Genomic DNA, 18,685 nt, shown 5'->3' with positions numbered 1-18,685 from the left:
TTCTGATAGCAGCATTATTAAATAATATCTTCTGATTCTTATATATTTAAATATACATTATTTACTTATTTAAATTGATTTAATGTAGTTTTTCAAAGTACTGTAGCTTCCCTGATATTGCCCAAATTTGTCAATCATGTTGGTAGGCAGAAGATTTTGTGCATAACTATCAATTGCCTTGCTTGTCTGTTTTACCTATTTAGCTTCAGGACGTCACATGTATCTGGCAGAGGCTTTGTGCAATTTTTCATCCCAAAGTTCTGCTGAGCATAAAATTTCCATAGGAGGACGTCTAGACATTATTTCAGAGTAAATAAAGATTGTCTTTAGACGTAAAAGTATGTAAGTCTAGCTAAGCCTTATCCAAAGTGGGTTTGTTGCTGTTACAGAGAAGGTGACATGTTGAAGTTTATTTCCACATCAACTGTCATAGAGAGTTTAATTCCTCGCAAATGTGTTTCCAAAGTATACCATTCGTCAGTGTAATTCCTGTTCACAACATCATAATAATAACATCATAGCTTAAATGTCAGTCATGTTCTTACTGGACTGATATGTCACTGTCAATTCGGCAACAGTAGGTCGAAAGTTTTACTGATGAAATCGGTCCGGGCTTAATGAAATTTGAATCACTGCCCCCAGTGGCTGAAGCCGGAAGTGTTGTTGCACGTACTGTAGGGCACATGTGAGCTCCAGTTTCCAGGGTGTCCACAGAGTGGCGCCTAAAGGGAGTTGTATTTTTAAAAAAATGTAATTTGTATAATACAGTCAACAGTAGGGCTGCACATAATATCGCATTTATCAAAATATCCCAAATGTACATATCACAATATGCATAGCATAGCGTAAGGGTTTGCGATCATACTTTAAAAAGTAACGTTTATGGTGACGCAGATTGTGATTGTCGCTTGGTGTATGTGTGTGTCGTGTGCATATGCTCATATCCAAAGCACAAGAAATTCCCCATTCATTTTCTCCTTCTCATTTCAACATTAACAGACTGGGCGGTTACATGAGAGTTGACACATTTTAGGAAGTCGTATTGTATCTTTGAACATACCTGCTGATGTTCATTCATGGTTTTTTTTCGTGCTATAAGTCAAAGAGAGTGCTTTGCACCCCACTCCTTTTGAATGGGTTGCTATCGCGATCTGTTACACAGCATTAAAGGGCATCAAAACAACGTTTATTGTTGAATTTTGTGCTAAAATTGACATAATTTGAAAGCTTAGACTAAAACAGACTAAAATTTGTTTCTCCAGAAACTACTTCCAACTTAAATCATGGGAGTGCGTCCGATTTGTGGATATGCAGCTAATGGTAAAACAGTATATTATATACAGTCTATATGCAATTTGGAATAAAATAAAACTATGATTGTGATCTCTGGGATATAAGTATTTTTCATCCATATCGAGCAGCTCTAGTCAACAAGAATGCTTATTTTATAATCCCCCCTAGCCCAAACCCCAATCCTAAACATAATTTCAGAGCGCAAATATAACCTCAGAGTCACACAACCATTGATTTATGTGAAAGTGAGTACTTCCTGGTTCCTACTGGACCGGAACCCCGAGGTTGCTTGCATGACACACTAGAGGTAAAGGCATTCAAACTTTTTACACAAACTCTTGGAAGCAAAATGACGATTTCCTGTGTGATCATGTTGGTACCATAGATATTTTATAGGCAACCATAGATTTGTTTACTTCAGTATATGTGACTGTTTGAAGGAATTACCAGGAGAAATGCAGAAGAGTTTCTTATGTTGCCACAGAACCAAACGGGATCTTTTTTAATCTGGGAAAGCCAGACATGCCCTGGTTAGCCAGTGCACGACATACTGTGTATTGACAACCATCTTATATCCATTTCTTAATGTTAAAACATGCATTACTATTACTTATAGGTTCCTACTGTATATGTGCAAATGTGACAAAAAATAAAGGCTTCTTCATAGGCTACTCACTCTCAGTACACAACATGAAGCACTACAGAGTCTTACAACTCCACTTTGGTTTTGTATTCATCCCAGACACTGTTTCTTGTCTCTAACTCACCTAGTTGACTATTACTCACGTAAGTTAAAATTACTTTTTAATTTTGATTCAACAATTGATTGGTCATCCTGTTTGCTGTTTCTACAGTTCTACAGTTGCTCAATTGTTACTTCTTAACAACAAAGAGATTAAAAGTCTTCCTCTAGGTTATTACACATTCAAAAGGACTTTATCTCTATATCTTGCATTTCAATAAAGTTTTAACCAAAATGTAATATAAAATCAGAATGTTAAAATAAATCAGAGAGAAGAAACGCTCCGATTTGTCTTTTTACAGGATCTGCTAATGGTATGTACTGTCAGCTGCTTGAACCTTGCTTAATTCGTGGCTCAGACACAGCTGTAGAGGCCTCACCCATAGTAATCCAGAGGCCCAATCTTAACTGGAGAGATGGTTGGATTTTGTTGCTTGTTCAGTTTCTTTAGCATTTGGCAGGGTGCTTTGTTTGTTCTGTGTTACCGTAGAAATAACTTACAAACTATTTATCTTCAGGTCAATGATTCAAAGGCATCCAAAGAGGACTGATCTCAAGAGTCTGGTCAGTGAAGGATTGTGAGAGACTATAAATGCATATATTTATGTCATGAGTCATGCTGTGAGGACTGAGCAATATCCAAACACACACCAAATTTGTGAGAAATTAATTAAAATAAGCAGGCCTAATTGGCCTTTTGGGTCTTCGCCACTCTGGGCAATATGGAGTTCCCAGTTGTCGAGGGTCACACATTGCATGTTATTTAAAATAGTTCTGTTTATCTGTTTGACTGTAATTTCTGGTGATTTTGTTACTAATTGAAGATTTGTATTGATACAGTTATGTTTTGTGTTTCGATGTCTTTTGTGATTTACGTTCTGTTGTTCTAGAAAATGTCAACGTTAATTATTTGTTGAAAGGTCACCCAAAATTCAATAATGTTGCAATATATGTATATAACCTTATTATTAACATTTTGTGGACTTCCCTTTGTTTTATATGCAATGTGTAACATTAATTTTGCAAATACATAAAAATGTGATGTTCTGTGGAAATGCTGTACATGTCATTTCATCTGTTAGTCTCGTTTGTACAAACTTTAATATGTTTTTAAATCACAGATAATACAAATAATTTGTTTTTACGTTATATGGTTTACTGATAAATAAGGTTGTCCGAGTTGATAAAAATTAGAAATCTTTTAAAGATATATTTTAAAACTCATGCGTCAAGTTCATAGAAATGTTTGCTTTGTGTCCATGTTGGTTCATACATTTTTGGAAAACATTTATAGCATTTTCTGCAAAAATGTTTTTTTAATGACTTAAATTTCAAGTAAAAGATATACAATACCTTACTTGCTCCTTGAATACACGTGTGTACACAATTTAAACATTAATTCAAAATTTTTTTTTTATTTCTGAGTCACAAATATCAAGAAGTTTTAATAGGGTTACTCGATCTGAACAACAAAATGTGCATTTTCATAAAAATGTCTAAATATTTTATATATTTATTTATTCTATTTTTAAACTTTACAGAGTAATTAGTGTTTAAAGAGGTTTTCTCTGTTTTATTTTTTGTTAATATAAAGGCTATAAAAATTACTACCTGCATGTTGGTACACCATCTGACTGATTTATATTATTAATAATATGTATTTAAAAAAAAATTGCACTGCATTTTTCTAAATAAATAATTTATAAAAATTTGTTTATAAAATATAAAATTATGCTTTCCTAAAGAAAAAACCTTTAGCTTTTAATGAGACTATTTTACTATTTATTTATTTATTTATTTACAGTCTGTGTGCGGTTACACCACTAGATTTTTTCTTATTTTAAGCCCCAGAAAAAAATATCAAAATTACTTTTAAGTGTTTTCAAGTAGCCTAATTGTTTTATGTGAATTGCATTTTTTATACTCTTTTTTTTTTTTTCAAGAAAAATACATTAGAATCACGTCATTTACCCATTTTATTTCCAAATTTATATTTATTTATTTATTATTATTTTTCCAAACAGAATCAACAGAAACACAAACAGTCGAGTGTCCGTTTAAACTCCGAGTGCACGACGCCCTCGCATTGACACTTTAAGTAACGACCACATGAGGGCGCTCGACACACAGGACTGAACGTCGACAACAGAGCGATTTGAACTTCCTGTTTGGAACAGTTCAGGAAGACGAAGTAATGGCGACGATACTGGGGCCCGAGTCCCCTTGGACGGGGGGAAAGAAAAGGGCTCGTAACAGGAATATCATCACCAGAATACGGCACAGTCAGATCGCTGGCCAAGGCTTCAGCAGAGGGACGCAGGTAAAAGAGAGAGCTCGTAGAAGCCGCTGTCAGGATCCGCGTTCAGCAGCAGAACCGTCGATCAAAATGCTTCAAGTTGAAAAACAAAATAAATCGGACGGGCGTGACGCTTAACTTTGATCTAAAAGTAGACTGAGTGATTTTCAAATGCATATAGAGTCAAATGGTCTCTACATGAGAGAGACAACTGGTCGTTGACTCATTAGGGTTTTCTTGGCAGTGGATGTCCGATCATTAGGGTTTAAATGACCGAATAAAAAGACTCCGACACATCGAGTCGTTTTAATATAAAATACTAATATTTTAAGTATTGTTACTGAACACGCATAGATCAATTAATGATCCTGTAACGTTTTTAACTGAACAGCTGTTTCAAATAAACACAGACGAGTCTCAAAACCTAGTGAGCTGTCTACCTAGGTGCCTTCGAACGTTATGGTGCCCGCTAATGCTGTGTAGTGCACTAGGTTTTGTGACATAGTCACAGATATCCAGTTTGCGTTTGTAATGATCTCTGTCCTGCAACCAAAATCTCTCTGATTCATTTTACCATTTGTGATGGTACCTCACCCTCATGCCTTCCCAGATGTGTTTGACTTTCTTTCTTCTGCAGCACACAAATGAAGATTTTTAGAAGAATATCTCAGCTCTGTTGGTCCATACAACGCATGTCAATAGAGTGCAACAGTGGCCGCCCACTTTTTCAGCCGTTTGGGTTCCGGAAGTATTTTCCCCATTCATTTCTTCCATAGACTTTTAATAAAATCCTTCATAAAAGAGTTGTGAGCCATGAACCAAACCAACCAGCTCCGAGGTGAATCACAACATCAAGAACTTTGTTTTGAGACAAAAAAAATATTTGAAAATTGGACATAAAGACAAAGGTACAAGGCTGTGTACTTATCGTGTTTCATGAGGTCACGGACTACAGTCCCATGAAGCATTGCGAATGTTGTAATTTAATAAAAAACGATGGGAATATATAAAACTTTTGGGTTGTTGTTTATAAGTATAGAAACAATATATTTTACGTTTATTGCAAAATATCCCGATATGTACAAATATATAAGTAGTTTAAGGTTGATGGGAGATCGACTTGTTTGCGTCATTCACAGTGCGTCATGGGAGCACATGGTTGCTCCGAGGTTTCGTTGGATGCGGTTCTCTGATTGGTGGATATTTCTCTGATGTACCATGGGTAATGTAGTTATTTACCATGAATTCTGCTATCAAACATGATTTTTAAACAATGAAGTTGAGATAACACATACGGATGGCTTCAACGGAAGCATATAACATCGATGAACAACCTCGGAGCTCACGGTAGGTCTGTCTTTAAAGATTTATAAGTTATCGTTGAAAATCAATTAGTCTTTGGGATAAATGAATGGGATTTTTACTTCTGGAACCAGACTGTTGTGCTCTATAGGGTCCAAAAATTTGGAGCTCCAAAAGCACATAATGGCAGCATAAAAGTAATTAATATTACTCTAGTGGTTAAATCTATATCTTCAGAAGCGATATGAGAGGTGAGGGTGAGAAACAAATCAAAATTTAAAGCTGCTTTACGGAAGATTTTTTTGGTTAAAAATGAATAAAATGCCATTATTGATTGAGTACATAAACAATCAAGGTTCAAAACAATGTCCTATGCCTTACCCCGATTCACTCGTTAAGCCTTCAAAAAATATTTGTATTTTTAGCAGGTCAGAATTTGTCACGAAATCTCACACTTTTTTTTTTTTTTCAATAACATTTTTTGTATAATTAAAAAATGCACACATTATTCAGCAGGAAATTACTAATAAAACACAAAAAGGAAAAAGGGCTAGGGGAAGGAAAAAGGCTGTGTTGTGTTCTGTTGTCACCATCACTGTAGCGGACCTGTTTTTAAAGACATTTTTTTGCTTGTACTCACCATGTCACGAGGGGCTGAGCGAACTGTTGGTCTTGTGCAGTCTAATGAATGCCCACAGGAGATCAACGGTCAGTCAACAGTTTCACTAAATAATACGTCAGATTTCGGTTTGTTTTTCGCCAACCCTTTTCATTTGCATTCATAATAATCATGAGTCTCATGGAATAATTCATTAGACTTTTTTGAATTATACTTTCAAGTTTCTTTTGAAACTTGAAGAGGTGGTCACCAAAAACTGCCATTGTATGACATCACTGAGCACAATTTTGTTTTTTCACAATTTCTCCCTTTGTGTTAAAAAGAAAGTCATATGGGGTTATAACAACACAGGGGTGAGTAAACAATGACTGCCTTTATGTGCTTTTTTGAGTTGACTTGCTTTGAATGGACCAATAGAGCTGAGATATTCTTCTAAACATCTTTGTTTGTGTTCTGCAGAAGAAAGTCACACATCTGGCATAGCATAAGGTTAAGTAAATGATGAGAGAATTTTTATTTTTGGGTGAACTCTTCCTTCAAACCCCGCTTTCCTTTCTCAAGCAAATGCCTTGTGTTTGAAACTGATCTAAAACCTATTACCTTGGATAGTTTAGAACTAACTTAAAATTGGTTAACAAAGGTTTTTGGGTAATTTTTCTACATTGACATGTTGGTGAATGAAGACAGGTCCTTTACAAAAGCAATTGCGTCTTTGTGTTCTCGTGTTTTTTTGCCAGTGTTAGTGCTATTTCTTCGTACTTGTAGTAGTAGCACTTGACCCTATTTTGAAAGGAAATAAGAAAGAAAGGGTAGAGGATCAACTATAAGTGGCATGTGATGCAATCTGCAATTTGTAGGACAGGATAAATGGTATACAGAATTCATGCAGAATGCATTGGCCTTCAATCTTACGTTTAACTTATTATTAGCCTTTATATTAACCTTAATTACCTTGGCAGACACTATTGTAGTGGTCGACCTTTCTTAGATAGCTTATAATGGGTGATACCAATATCTAGAGACCTGGTTGGCTGTTATAATGCTTATATATACATAATATATCCTGCTGAAATGAAAGAAACACTTCTTTTGCTCCATATTCATTAAGATTGCTGTGTTGTTCAAGTGCGCTATGAGACGCAAGCGAGGGAAGCGAGCCGGCATGCTGGCCAAGCTCCGACAGCGTGGCTTTCGAACAGCGCTGCCAAGTATTCATCTAGCGACTCTCCAGTCTCTTCCTAACAAAACGGAGTAACTACATTTCACCCGTACAAACAAGGACTTTTCAAACACAGCTGCCTTGTGCTTCATAAAAACCTGACTGAGTGAAGCCATTCCGGACAGCGCATTACATCTGCTGGGCTTCCAGCTGTTCAGAGCGTATCGTATTGCGGAGTTAACGGGGAAAACGAGAGGCGGTGTTACATGCTTTTACATAGATGAAAGTTGGTGTACAGATGTAACAACGTTAAAGATGTTCTGTCCTAATTTGGAAGTGCTCTTTATCAACTGTAAGCCTTTCTACATGCCACAAGAGTTTTCCTCATTTATTCTGGTGAGTGTTTGCATTCCTTCACAAGTGTGTGTGAGCGCAGAGTGTAAATCAGCTGGCTGTTCAGATCACAGACAAGGAACAGCAATACCCGGACTCACTTATTAATTTTCACGGCAATTTTAACAGAGCCAACCTCACCCGTGAACTGCCAAAATACAGACAGCACATTACATGCCCCACCAGAGACAGAAATATACTGGATCACTGCTACACAACATAAAAGGATGTATATTGCTCTGTCCCTAGAGCAGATTTGGGACTCTCTGATCACTGTCTGGTTCATCTTCTTCTGACCTACAGGCAGAAACATAAATCTGCTAAACCTGTAGGAAAGTCTGTAAAAAGATGGACCAATGAAGCAGAGCTGGAACTACAAGTCTGCTTTGACTGCACTGATTGGAGTTTTTTTTTTAAACTGCAGACACCAATCTGGATGAGCTCACAGATACTGTAACATCATATATTAGTTTCTGTGAGGATATGTGCATTCCTACTAGGACTTATTTAACATTCAACAAAGACAAACCATGGTTTACAGCAAAACACAGGCAGCTTCGTCAGGCCAAAGACAATGCTTACGAAAGTGGGAATACAATCTTTTATAATCAGGCCAAAAACACACTGATAAAGGAGATTAGAGTGGCTTAAAGAAGCTATTCTGAGAAGCTGAAAACTTGTTTTTCAGCTAACAAGCCTGCATCAGTGTGGAGAGGCCTGAAAGATATTACTAACTACAAGACACCATCCCCAACACTGTAGGGAATCAATAACTCTCTGACAACCTGAATGTGTTTTACTGTAGATTTGAAAAGCACAGTCTCACACCCCAAACCCGCTCTGACCTTCACTTCACACAAACACCAACACCTCCTGCAACCACCCTCCTCCCCCCTTCTGCTACTCAACCTGCACTTAAGATCTGTGAAGAGGATGTGTGCTGGTCTTCCGGAAACAAAAGACAAGGAAAGCACAGGGCCTAGACAGTGTTTCACACACTTGTCTAAAAGCCTGTGCCAACCAGCTGGCCCCCATCTTCACACAGATCTTCAACACATCACTGGACCACTGTGAAGTTCCCTGCTGCTTTAAACGCTCCACCATCATCCCTGTCCCAAAGAAACCCAAGATCGCAGGACTTAATGACTACAGACCCACCGCTCTGACGTCTGTGGTCATGAAGTAATTTGAGAGACTGATGTTGGCCAACCTGAAGGACATCACTGGACCTTTTCTGGATCCCCTTCAATTGGCTTATTGAGCAAACAGGTCTGTGGATGATGCGGAAATACTCAAACCAGCCCATCTGGCACCAACAATCATGACGCGCTCCAAATCACTGAGATCACAATGTTTCCCCATTCTGATGGTTGATGTGAACATTAACTAAAGTTCCTGACCCATATCTGCATGACTTTATGCTCTGCACTGCTGCCATATGATTGGCTGATTAGATAAGCTGCATGGATGATTGTTTTGAAATGAAAATTTTTTTGATTCAAAGAAAAAACACAACAGAGAAAAACACAACACCGAATCAACATTTAACCCTCGCTAATATCCCTTCCCAAACACCCCCGTGGTCACATAAAAAAATACATAAACCAAAAAAAATAAAAAATAAAATAAAATATATAATAAACATACATAATTAAACTAAACTTCTCTCTCCTCATCCCTTCCCCGGGAGTCCCCCAAAACCACCAAATACCTACCCCACTTCCTGAAAAACAAGTCCCCAAACCCCAGCCTTCTACCTGCCGTCTCCTCAAAGCTGCCACCCTCCCCATCTCCACACACCACTCTAGAAATGGTGGCGCTCCGTCTGACTTCCAGCCCCTTAAAATAATTTGTCTGCCAATCATAATGCTAGTCAGAACACAATTTTTATATATTTGTCCTCCAAATTTATGACTGCCCCATAGCCCAAAATACAAAGTCTGGGGCAAAGTAAAATTTTAGTGCCCAAAACGTCACACAAATAATTCTGAACCTTCATCCAAAAATCTTGGATCTTAACACACCCTCAAAAGACATGGATTGTGTCTCCAACTTCTGATTGGCATCATCAGCAGGTGGGTGTGTCTTTAAGACCAAGCCTATATAATCTACAGGGGGTCCAATAAAATCTGTGTAAAATCTTAAATTGCACAAGGCAAACCCTTGCATCTCTAGATGCAGACTTGACATTTTTTAGATTCCTAGTCCAAACTCCCTCCAATACCAAGTTGAAATCTTTCTCCCATAATCTATTGAAAGAAGTTTGCCTGATGATTGTTGGTGCCAGACGGGCTGGTTTGAGTATTTCTGTAACTGCTGATCTCCTGGGATTTTCACACATAACAGTTTCTAGAAGTTACTCCTAATGGTGCCAAAAACGAAAAACATCCAGTTTACGGCAGTTCTGTGGATGGAAACGCCTTGTTGATGAGAGAGGTCAACAGAGAATGGCCAGACTGGTTTGAACTGACAAAGTCTACGGTAACTCAAATAACTGCTCTGTACAATTGTGGTGAGAAGAATATCATCTCAGAATGCTAATATTAGGCAGGTGGTTTTAATGTTGTAGCTGATCGGTATATATATTTTGTCTATTTTGTATTTCTATATGTACTTATATTTTCTATTCGCTTTTTATTTTCATTCTGTTTTTTTAGTATCTCAATTTTGTTGTTTGTGCACTGGAAGCTTCTGTCACCAAGACAAATTCCTTGTATGTGTAAGCATACTTGGCAATAATTCTTATTCTGATTCTGAGGATAAATTATAAGAAGTTCGTAAGAACGTTCTTAAGTGCAATTCTTGATTTTTTTTTTTATTTTTTTATTTTTTTTTTTTAAGAAGTTCTCAAATATTTTCTTTAGAACATCTTAATTTTTTTCTTAAGAATAAAAAGACAGACTTTGACATTGTCTGATCATACTAGCCTGCTCATTGAGTTGCCTTGTCTAATAGCCAAACAGCAAATTAAATACTTAAACACAATCGTAACGATAAATGTATCTATTAACCTCTTTAGTAGCAAGCACCTCACGATAATTTGTTTTTAATGTAAAGTGCGTGAGATGTGTTCGTTTAACGACATTACCCGTCATAGGATAATTTACTTGCTGGTAACCATTTGATAACTTTAAAATTTGACATGGAAGAAAAATAAAGAAACAAATACTTCAGTAGACAATAGGTTCTTGCTGAGGAAATTAATGCAAGGAAAATGTTCTCCTTGGAAAGCTTGATAATTATAACACGTCGGAAATTACGAGGCGGGTAAATGGGAAAAGGTGGCAGAGGCTGTCTCCGCTGTGGCCAACTAGGGGTGTGGATAGGAGGTGAAAAAGTAAGTCTCAGCTTTCTGATGTTACAATTATTATGTTTCTATGAACTCTAAAGATGGCTGAGAGAGTGCACTATGCTGCGCATCCGTTTGAATTAGCATGATTGGTCATCACATTAAGAAGCTTCAAAACAACATTTATTGTTTGAATTTAGTGATAACATTTACATGGTTAACAAGCTGAAAATAAAAATAACATAAAACACAATGATGTGTTTTGGTCTAAAATCACATTTCTATGTAAACAGCCCATTGTGACTTCTGACTCAACATGATCGAAAGCGTCACATTTGAAACAACCCAGTAAATTCATCAAATATCTTACCTTTTAGGATTATAGACAACTGTGAGGTTATCCTAATTTTTTTAAATTTATTTTTATTTTTCCCCCTTTTTCACCCAATTTGGAATGCCCAATTCCCAATGCGCTTTAAGTCCTCATAGTCGCGTAGTGATTTGCCTCAATCCGGGTGGCGGAGGACGAATCCCAGCTGTCTCCACACTTGTTGGCGCGTGTGGAGGCTACACGCCATCCGCTGCGGCATCCACGCTCAACTCACCACGCGCCCCACCGAGAACAAACCACATTATAGCAATCACGAGCCAGGGAAAGCTAGCGTCTTTTACCACTGAGCTACCCAGGTTATCCTAACTTTAAGATGTTATTTATGATTTTTTTTTTTTTTTTAATTTCGAGAATTTGAATGCTAAGTTTTTTCTTAAGAACAATTTTTTATTTTATTTTTTTCTCCCAGTTTGGAATGCCCAATTCTCAATGTGCTTTAAGTCCTCGTGGTCGCATAGTGATTCGCCTCAGTCCGTGTGGCGGAGGACGAATCCCAGTTGCCTCCGCGTCAGAGACCGTCAACCCGCGCATCTTATCACGTGGCTTGTTGAGCGCATTGCCACGGAGACATAGCGCATGTGGAGGCTTCACGCCATCCACCGCGGAAACCACGCTCAAATCACCATGCGCCCCACCGAGAACGAACCACATTATGGCGACCATGAGGAGGTTACCCCATATGACTCTACCCTCCCTAGCAACTGGGCCAGTTTGGTTGCTTAGGAGACCTTGCTGGAGTCAGGCCCCCTCTTAAGAACAATCTTTAGAAAAAAGATAAGAGCTTTCTTAAGAAGTTTTTTTGGGAATTCAAAATATTCTTAACTTTCTTCTTAAGTTAGAAATTAAGAAGAAAATGGTAGTTAAGAATTTTTCTTAAGAACATTTCATGATTCCGGCCTTTAACACTTTAAAGGCTTTATAACCCAAGAAGTGACCTATAACATCTACAGACACAATGAACATCAAGTCATATTCCTATCTAAATGTATATGTTTCCAGTATGTCAATATGTTGAGCTTTGGATACATACAGATATATAAAGTGTTCATAGGCAGAATATAGATGGTCTTTACTAGTTATTTGCATTTGATTGAAAGTGCTGTGTGTATGCAAAGCGTACTTTGCTGCCTCCAAGGAGACACTCATGAAAATGTTTTTAAATAGCATTACATTGTTAGCATCAGTTATTACACATGCATTGGACTTTTACTGAAGTTTTGCTTTATTTCTAGCTCTCAGAAGCACTTCTTAAGGAAAGAGATAAGAGGGCGAAATGGCATGGGATTCCAGTCTTACTCCAAGAGCTGTACGAGAGCAGCCACCTTAACAGTGACTTTACTCGCACACACACTGTGCTGAAGGTGAGAGCTCTTCCTCTAGATGCTTGTCTTGTGTAGTGTGCAATTAGTTTACAAGTCATAGTGATCTTCGATTAGTGAGCAAATTGTTGTTTTGAATTGAATCTTTCTAACTTAACGTTTGAACCACTTTACCAATTGATATGAAGTCATCAGTGAGTCGGTCTGAAGTGAAATTATTTTTTAAAATCCTTATCCATGTTAGTTCGTTGATTTTTGTAGGAAGTTTGTATAAATCCACTCATTTTGATCAATTAATTTCTATGACTTTTCCAGATGCTTGTGATTACAAAGAGTGGATTTATACACACTTCCTACAAAATCCTACAGAATCAAAGAACTTACAGGTGTGACTTCATTTAGAACAAAATCTGTCCAAAAAGAAGCTGCTTTTGAGTTTGTTTCGGTGTTTCGTAACAGCTCGCCGGCTGCTTCATTCTGGCTGCTAAATACCTTCTTACTGCCATTGGTCCACGTCATTGGTAGGTGTGACTCATCTACTTTGAGGCCGACAGCTAATTCCCATTCAGTCAGTTAAGATCAGTCAACATTAACACACCGGCGTGTAGAGTTATAAGAGAGGTAGTGCAAACTTACCTACCTCTGTACGATCGTTCGTGTGGCGACATTTTCCAAGAACAAGTTTATTTTTTGTTGTTGTTGTTTAATTAGTCAAAAAAAAGTCCTGCCTAAAGTAAGAAATGCCTATCATCATTCTTTTGTTTATATTCTACCCATTAACACTCTTTCATACACCCATATTTGCAGTAGTATCAGTGTCGTCATAAATTACAGTAGCAGAGTGGATAGTTCACCCAAAAATGAAAATTATTTTATTATTTACTCACCCTCATGCCATCCCAGATGTGTATGACTTTCTTTTTTTAGCAGAATACAAACGAAGACTTTTAGAAGAATATTTCAGCTCTGTAGGTCCATGCAATGCAAGTAAATGGTGACCAGAACTTTGTAGCTCTAAAAATCACATAAAGAAAACATAGAAGTAATCCATAAGACTCCAGTGTTTAAATCCATATCTTCATAAGCGATATAATAGGTGTGGGTGAGAAACGTATCAAAATTTAAGTCATTTTTTTTACTATAAATCTGCACTTTCACTTTTACATGTGAAAGTGAAAGTTAAAGTGGAGATTTAGAGTACAAAAGGACTTAAATATTGTTCTGTTTCTCACCCACACCTATTATATCACTTCTAAAGAAATGGATTTAACCACTGGAGTCATATGGATTACTTTTGTCTCCTTTATGTGGTTTTCGGAGCTACAAAGGTCTGGTCACCATTCACTTGCATTGTATGGACCTACAGAGCTTAAAATATGTTTCTAAAAATCTTTGTTTGTGTTCTGCTGAAGAAAGAAAGTCATACACATATGGGATGGCATGAGGGTGATTAAATGATGAGAGAATTTTAATTTTGGTGTACACTTTCCCTTTAAATCACCATCGAGTAGTTAACCTCCTGAGACCTGAGCGTGACTGCTCTGTGCTTTTTCCATTTCACTTTTTGATTTGTAACCACTAGCATCTAATAACCATATAAAAAATTAAAAACAAATCTAGACAGTAGTTTTCCTAAAAAATTGATGGCAACATATGTGGACAGCGGGACTAAGTTCACCCAGAAAAAGTGAAATTCTAAAAAGTACCAAGCTACAGAAAGTCAATATTTTTTTTTTTTATCAAATTTTTATGTTTCCAGGAGTGGTGGTTATTTATGTTTTTGAGACGTTACATTATATCAGACATTAGCATCATTAATTCTGATTCAAAGCAATGGCCAGCATCATCCAGTCACTGCCAGCCATGTTAAAATAAAATAATGCATTATAAATTCTGAATCTATGTACTGATTACGACTGTCCTCAACATGTTGAGTGGTGCAAACATAATCTGCAGCCTGAAACTGAACTTTTGTTTGGATTTTAGTAGTGAATGATGTTGCGCCTATCGCAGGTTGCCACCGGTTCCGACCCGAAAGCGAATTGTCATGGTCCTGTTCAAGCTGGCAACCTGCACCAAGTAGTGGGGGAAACTTTCAGTCTTAGTATAAGGACCATCCATCGATGTGTATATGCTGTGTGCACAGCTATTAAAGAAAAATATATGCGGTACTTTATGATACATTCCTGATATTCAATAGGCTATTTTGAACAATCATCTAACCTAAAGCATTGCCATCACAAATGCATTATGTCCCACATATTTGTCCAGCAACTTTTAACGACCAACTGAACTTGATTATCATCTAAAATTAATTTTAGCATCATAATGCAATTTACATTTTCTAAAGAAGCTCAGCAAATGTGATCCGAGATAAAGAGGGTTAGAAATGTTCAAAGGCTAGTTTTATGAAAGTTAACTCAGCATTGGACAAACAGTTCTGATAGTTTATAGTCTTGAAAAAAGTGTAGAACATTCTGAGAATCATTCAGCCGTAAGGCTACTTTAAATTTGTGTAAATAAAAGGCATTTTTATTTATAGGTAAATAAAATGTTATTTTTATTTATTTTATTATATAGGTCTAAAAATATTACTTTTTTCGTTTGGTAATTAATTATTTTATTTAATGCTTTATTCATTTGCTAATTTATTTAATTTAATACATTTTTTTCAAAAGTAAGCTAAACAATAATTTTATAGAATTGGGCTATATGTTAGTGTTCCAAAAAAGCACACTGAAGCTTTTTAAGGACAACAAAGATTTTCTCCTGGTATTGTGTATTTATTTATAATTTAAAACGTCTTTGTGCATAGAAATAGTTTTTTGTGTATTGTGGGCTTATTCCATGACTGCCGTCTATTATTTTGAATGGTGTGGAAAAGCAATTTTAATAAATGAACGGACGACTACCACGATTAAATTAATTGCAAAGAGTGGCCATTAATTTGTTCTCTGTGCACTTGTCAATGTGTATGATATGAGATATTTGTGTTGGCACTCCCGAAAGTGTCATGTTTGCAGCATCAGATCTGTGCAGGTATGCCGTTAAGATCAATCCATAATCACGTACAATAAATTGGCTTTCAAGGATGTATCCCATCGTATACCCCAGGCTAACGATTGGGGTAAATTCTTTCATGTGACACTACATTTTTGCGTTAATGCCAATTTTCTCAACAAAAAGTGTTTCCAAACCAGTTTTTTGTGACATTTGAAGTACCGATATAGAGTTTATGTGCTAGAGTTAAAATATTATGTCGACACATTTTAGCGATAATTTTTTTCGCAAAAAATCCTTGGATGGAAACATAGTTAATGTGATAATGCACAGTAAATATAAGATGTCTAATGAAAAACTAGCGCTGTTATCCACTATAGAGGTCATTGCATTTAACAGCATGCTGTTTCGCGATAAATCACTCAAATTTTCAAAATGGCATATCGGCTGAAACTAGACTCGAATCTTTTGACTCAAACAGGTTTCATTGTAAAAACTTAATTAGCTTTCTTACCAGATGTAGTTTTGTTGGCAATTCTCCCAAAGACAAACTTTGCTGTGATCAGCGCCATATTATTTAATCACGTGTCTCTGTGCATCAAACGTTTAACTCTTTACTGACAACACAGAGTCTTCTCAACTGAGATCAGTTGGTTTAATTTAAATTATGCGTTGTATATAGCGAAGCCAAAATACAACATGTACACTTGTACGCGGGGGACAACAAGGTTAAGACAACTTCTTTTACTGATCTCGTGTGAATTCTACTCATAGAATGAGGCATGAAGTCAATAATAACACATTTTAATGTCATATTAGTCGACATGCAGTCCTGAGCATCCTTATATTTATTTAAATGAACCTTTAAATGCCTCCCGCAGTGGCATGGCTGGTGTCTGAATGTGCACAAACAGTGAATTTGCTCTGCTTTTTGGCTCTGAGCAAACAATGAAGAAGCACTTCACTGTGAGTGTGCCGGGGCCTTAAGTACCTATCTTGGCTGAATTTGTCTCACATTTGGCTTGTCAAACGCCATCACAAGAGTAAGTCATGACACCTATTTCTGCTTTTGTGGTTTTCTGAAACAGGAGCTGTCATCCCTGCTGTCAATGGAGGCCATGTCTTTTGTAACAGAGGACAGGAAGACGGCGCAGGAGTCTAGCTTTCCTAACACATACACTTTTGACCTATTTGGAGGTGTAGATGTGAGTTCTGTGTTTTCTCTTTGTGCAGTAGCTGCTTGAATAATGTGGAAAGACCCGTTTATACTGTAGCTGGTCGTAGAGACATACCAAACAAATTGAAAAAAGTCACGTCATCTCATTTTGGTGTTTATTTTGCTCTGTAAACTGATGGAATTTGCACAGAGATCCATCATTTGAATGAATGTTTTTTTTTTTTTTCAATGTAATGCAGTAAATACAATTTGTGTCAGTAATTAATCAAATAAATATTATTCAGCAGATTAATTGATTATCAAAAGAGATTTTAGTTGCAGCCCTGGATCAATTCATCAATTAATCATTTAATAATTTTTTTAACATCTTAGCTGTTGGTGGAACTTTTGATGAGACCCACTCTCACTACGCTACAAAAACCCAAGAGTAAGTTTGTATATATTTGTATATTACAAGACTGTGCATATATACTCTATACAGTTGAAGTCAGAAGTTTACATACACCTTAGCCAAATACATTTAAACTCAGTTTTTCACAATTCCTGACATTTAATCGTAGAAAACACTCCCTGTCTTAGGTCAGTTAGGATCACTACTTTATTTTAAGAATGTGAAATGTCAGAATAAGAGTAGAGAGAATGATTTATTTCAGCTTTTATTTCTTTCATCACATTCCCAGTGGGTCAGAAGTTTACATATACTTTGTTACTATTTGGTAGCATTGCCTTTAAATTGTTTAACTTGGGTCAAACATTTTGGGTAGCCTTCTCAAGCTTCTCACAATAAATTGCGGGAATTTTGGCCCATTCCTCCAGACAGAACTGGTGTAACTGAGTCAGGTTTGTAGGCCTCCTTGCTTGCACATGGTTTTTCAGTTCTGCCCACAAATTTTCTATCGGATTGAGGTCAGGGCTTTGTGACGGCCACTCCAATACCTTGACTTTGTTGTCCTTAAGCCATTTTGCCACAACTTTGGAGGTATGCTTGGGGTCATTGTCCATTTGGAAGACCCATTTGCGACCGAGCTTTAACTTGATGGCTGATGTCTTTAGATATTGCTTCGATATATCCACATAATTTTCCTTCCTTATGATGCCATCTATTTTGTGAAGTGCATCAGTCCCTCCTGCAGCAAAGCATCCCCACAACATGATGCTGCCACCCCCATGCTTCACGGTTGGGATGGTGTTCTTTGGCTTGCAAGCCTCACCCTTTTTCCTCCAAACATAATGATGGTCATCATGGCCAAACAGTAACATTTTTGTTTCATCAGACCAGAGGACATTTCTCCCAAAAGTAATATCTTTGTCCCCATGTGCACTTGTAAACTGTAGTCAGGCTTTTTTATGGCTGTTTTAGAGTATTGAGCAGCCTTTCAGGTTACGTCGATATATGACTGTTTTACTGTGGATATAGATACTTGTCTACCTGTTTCCTCCAGCATCTTCACAAGGTCCTTTGCTGTTGTTCTGGGATTGATTTTCACTTTTCACACCAAACTACGTTCATCTCTAGGAGACAGAATGTGTCTCCTTCCTGAGTGGTATGATGGCTGCATGGTTCCATGGTGTTTATACTTGTGTACTATTGTTTGTACAGATGAACCAGACTTGTGGAGGTCCACAATTGGTTTTTCTGAGGTCTTGGCTGATTTCTTTTGATTTTCCCATGATGTCAAACAAAGAGGCACTGAGTTTGAAGGTA

At 37.0% G+C, this 18,685-nt stretch overlaps 1 protein-coding gene across 1 annotated transcript in view; it reads left to right on the top strand.

Moving 5' to 3' along the window:
• Window positions 1–4,212: 4,212 nt before the first annotated feature.
• LOC127428210 (short transient receptor potential channel 4-associated protein-like) overlaps window positions 4,213–18,685 on the top strand; it is a 49,924-nt gene continuing 35,451 nt past the window's right edge. Inside the window, exons 1-4 of the mRNA XM_051676403.1 lie at window positions 4,213–4,355; window positions 12,717–12,845; window positions 16,892–17,008; window positions 17,353–17,407. Coding sequence (XP_051532363.1) covers window positions 4,230–4,355; window positions 12,717–12,845; window positions 16,892–17,008; window positions 17,353–17,407 — 427 coding nt within the window. The 5' untranslated portion in view covers window positions 4,213–4,229. The remainder of the gene's footprint in view (window positions 4,356–12,716; window positions 12,846–16,891; window positions 17,009–17,352; window positions 17,408–18,685) is intronic.

This window comes from Myxocyprinus asiaticus, chromosome 37 (assembly GCF_019703515.2).
Source record: "Myxocyprinus asiaticus isolate MX2 ecotype Aquarium Trade chromosome 37, UBuf_Myxa_2, whole genome shotgun sequence".
NCBI lineage: Eukaryota > Metazoa > Chordata > Actinopteri > Cypriniformes > Catostomidae > Myxocyprinus > Myxocyprinus asiaticus.
Note: the sequence above shows the minus strand (reverse complement) of the source record. Positions and strands in the feature narration are given on the sequence as shown.